Consider the following 4424-nt stretch of genomic DNA (forward strand, 5'->3'; position numbering starts at 1 on the left):
AATATGTGGGATATCTATTATTTCAGGATAAATTAACTTTTTATATATGTATATAGAGTTTTGGTTTAGATCTTGCCTCGAGTACATCGAAGCATGCTCTAGAAGACTGGATATTTAGCTTTGTAATAACTAAGTTTTTCCAAAAATATATCACATTTAATGCTCATTGTATCACTTAATTGCAAAATTAAATAGATTTATTGGATGTATCAATATACCATTGGTGTATATAAAGAGCTTCATATCGATAAACAAAATACATTCCTTTGATGATAATGAGTCTTAGGAGTCGTGTTTTTTTCTTTGTAAGACTGGCTCTAATGGGATCCAAGATTCTAGTTTCTCACTATTGAAGTGTCGTTTATAGTGCTACTATTACCTTGATTCCCAGAGAGTGCTTCATTTTTCTTGGATCGAAGATGGAAGTAACCCAGGCATGCCCTTTGAAACGGCGTACCAAAAAAGCATCATACGCCGTTCCTAAAGGCATACCAGCGAATATTCTATGGAAATATTCTTCCGCACGACATTCCTAACAGCGTGCCAGGGTGATTAAAATGGCATGTTCCAAATACTTCGTTACAACTGGCGTGCCCGTTTTATATTTGTTTGACCTTTTTTTTACTACACCCAGTTTACACTCTTATGTTATACAACAAGTTATTTGCGTATACTTTCTCAGAGTGAGTGTTGGTTAAACATACACCATTATGAATGAATTGATATTAACCTAAGGGATACATGGATTGAATGATTCAAGATATTTAAATGATTATTTAATCCTAGACTTAGATAAATTTCACTGAAAGCAAGGCAACACATAGTATGTGCGTCAAGCATTTAAATCGTTATGTGGCCATAACGGACGAGTTTTGTCTCGTGAGGGTTTACATAGAGGTATGCCCACAAAACCATTACTATCATGTCGTGGATGCGGTTGTTTTAATCTTCCTCTCCATCTTGAGGAATATTTTGTGGTGGTTGTATCGTGTTTAGTTCCGGGAAGTTAGCCTTCATGATTAGGTAGCATTGATAAAACATGAATTCTTTTCCTGTATCCCGAGCGTATTTCCTATTTGCATATCGCTCCTACAAAAAAAAAATCATAAGTTGGAAAGTTTTTTTGTTGAAGAATAAAACCAAGTGGTCTGAGTAAAAAGATAAACTACTTACAAGCCTCTCAACTGTCCATAGAGGAGATCGGTTCTGGAAATATAAATTTCTTTCTAGTAACGCACGTAAAGCCTCACCCCCTTTTTTATTACTCCGAGCCTACCCTTTATAGCTGTCGATGTTCTTTGATGAATATTTGTGAACTGTTGTGTGTAATTTTCGAATATGCGATTCCAAACCGTATTAGCCGGAACCATGTGATGGTCAACCTCGGGAAGGGTAACAACACTTGCCCACGTATTTGTGATTGCAACATCCTCTCTGACGGTATACTGAGCCATTATAAGTGTATTGTGGTTGCCGGATAAAATGGACGAGAAGAAATAATATTCCCGGAGAAGATGTAACTGGATGGATCTGAATATCTTATTTTCTGCACTATAATTTTGGTGGACAAACAAGTTATTTTATAGAGGACCTCATGTAACACCCTTTCATGTAGCGATGATGTGTAAGGCTTATCTTTTTTTTCAAGTGGGTTGAGAAACCCGATAAAAAACACCGACATGTCAGACACTTTAAATGCCTTTTTCTCCTCAGGGGTTGATGTATGATCCATATTGTAGAATAGAAATAAAAGATTATATGTAGAGATTAAATAAGATGTTAAGACTTGTGGTGTGTAATTATCTATACAAAGGACACCTTTTATAGGATATTAAGGGATGAGTCCTCTCTTCGACACACTCTATAATAATGCATGTTAACCGAATAGTATGACAGTGTTCAAGACACAGGTTTCAAAATTTCTGACCGGATGTAATAATGCAAGATGGTAGGGGGTGTCGGTGATAGGTCTATCCCCATCATCCAAGAGGTGTTTAAAACAGTAAAGGGTGTTTATGAACAGCAAGAGATGGGTTTAAAAAGGTTTTCACACCAATTCGTAAGTTGGAACCTATAAATGGCAGGGTTACCCCAAGGTATTTCACACTTCAAATTTAGTCATTTTCTTTAGCCCCTTAGATGATAAGTTACAATGTCTGAATTTGATTCCTATGAAGATCTCGTAATTATGAAAGCATGGGTGGAACAATTTAACAGTGAAGCCTATAGACGAGGAAGCGTAAGTCAAGAATTTTGTTGGTTTCACGTATTTCACTGTTACAAGGAGGAGTATGGAAAATAAAGGGGAAGAACATTAAACCACATAAAGGATAGGTGCAGATTAATCAAATCTGAACTTTCTATCCTTCGTTTCCAACAAAAACAAGTATTCAATAACCACCCTAATCCCAAGGAAATGACCCAATCGACACTGGTAATTATTTTAACCATTTCTATATAGTGATTTAAACTTAATCAGAATGTATTAATAGTTTATATTCCAATATTGCAGGAGTTACTGGCAAAGGAGGGGTACCAGCGAGATAATGGGACGGATTTTCCTCACGTTGAAGTTTTTGAGTTTAGGAAAACCAAGTATCGTGTGAACCTTCCAACATAAGTCAAAAGTGATCTTAATGGAGTTCCTGATGAATGGGAAGGTATTTATTAGGTTTTACATAAGATTTTGTGGGTAAATCTGTTCTCAACCCTCACGAGACAACACTCGTCCGTTTGAAACACCTTACGGTTTAAAAGGCTTGTTGCACGTGCTAAGTGTAACCGTGATTCCTACGAAAGTCAGTTAGGTTTTTGAATTATTAGCTACGATGTACTAAGATGTTTATAATAAAACTCGTCATTATAAAAGTTGTTCACTGCCTCATTGCAAGAACGAGAAAAACACAATAAGTAAAACCACACTTAACATCATAAATATTTGTTAACCAAACTAAAACCGACAATTAAACATAAAAACTCAATGGGTCATCCCACTTCAGATTCATTGAACTGTAGCATATCGAGACCTATTATGGTGCGCTCCTATACAACCTCCTCGAATTGTACTCGTCGAAGGCGTCCTTCATAAGGAGGTAGCATTTGTAAAATCTGAAGGGGCGGCTGTTTTTTTCAAGGAAATAGGCTTTGGTCATTGATTCCTGCATGAAGTGAACAAACAATCAAATGATAGAGTATGTAACAAAAACATGTTTGTTAAAAACCAGTATTTGTAACTCTAATTACTTACGATATCCATATCCCCTGTAATGAGTGCTGGTGGAATGTATATAATTAGTCTGCCTTGGAGGGTTACATACAATTTCATGTCTCTTTTTATGCTTCCAAACCTGATCCTTATGGATTGCTTCGATCTACGGTTGGGATTGGAACAGTTTTCAAAAAAATGGTTATGGACCAGATGTCATATGTTTTGGTGGGGTCTATCTACACCTTCCACAACCGGAGCTGTCCTTACACTAACCCATCCAGCAACAATTGCAATATCTTCCTGAACGGTGAATTCAGCATCCATTTAGAAAAAATGGTATAAAATAATAGAAGAGAAAATCAAATAAGATGTTCAAGATTGTGTATTCCATCTTGGTGCAAGTGCATCTATTTTCGGAGTGGTATTCATTAAATTTCTTATGGATCGCCGGCATAGTATCGCGTCTCTTATAGCCATGGACCACCCCTGGCATTTCATTGTAGATGTCGCCGAACAAATAGTATCCATGCTTGTACTCGTGACCGTTGATGCGAAAATTACAAGCAGGGATAACGCATTCTTATCCCTATCAAATAATCTCGACTGCGCCAAAACATTCAAGTCGTTGTTAGCCCCGGCCTCGCCAAAATAACAGTGCCAGAACCATCTGTCGTATGATGCCACTGCCTGTAAAACAAGATTTAGTTTCTTAATGTGTCCCACGTGTCGGCCGAATTCTTCTGTAGGACAATACTTCCACTCCCAATGGGTGCAATAGAGGCTTCCAAGCATTCCAGGAAAACCACGAGCTTCGTTCTCAGCCAATAGCCTCTTAGTATCTTCGGTTGTTGGTTGCCTCATGTAACGGTCGTTAAAAACCCAAATTAGTGCATCCATAAATTTTTTAACGTACATGTATATTGTTGCCGCAACCATCTAAGTGTAATCCTCTAGGCTATCTGCACCTACCCCCGTTGCTAGGTGTTTCATGACGGCGAGCATTTTCATATGAGGAGGGTGACCCGGGATGTTACAAGAATCTCTTCGCTGTAAAAAATCAGGATCTTGGGTGCAAATTTCAGGTAATATTCTAAGAAAAAGTTCTCGGGGCTAACCGTGGCGTCCCTTAAAACGCTGACGTCCGTATCTGCAACCGGGGTTGAAGTAGTCCTGCATCATCTTGGCATCTGCATCCATACGACATCTGTTAATTGTT

The 4424-nt window shown here is 37.9% G+C and overlaps 1 protein-coding gene across 1 annotated transcript; it reads right to left on the reverse strand.

Moving 5' to 3' along the window:
- Positions 1-3421: 3421 nt before the first annotated feature.
- Positions 3422-4069, reverse strand: LOC113311881. The gene is made up of 2 exons (XM_026560674.1): positions 3770-4069; positions 3422-3508 (listed from the first exon to the last, which is right to left on the reverse strand). The coding sequence occupies exons 1-2, from the start codon at positions 4067-4069 to the stop codon at positions 3422-3424; spliced, it is 387 nt and encodes a 128-aa protein (XP_026416459.1).
- Positions 4070-4424: the final 355 nt, after the last annotated feature.

The sequence above is a fragment of the Papaver somniferum genome, chromosome 9, assembly GCF_003573695.1.
Source record: "Papaver somniferum cultivar HN1 chromosome 9, ASM357369v1, whole genome shotgun sequence".
Classification (NCBI taxonomy): Eukaryota; Viridiplantae; Streptophyta; class Magnoliopsida; order Ranunculales; family Papaveraceae; genus Papaver; species Papaver somniferum.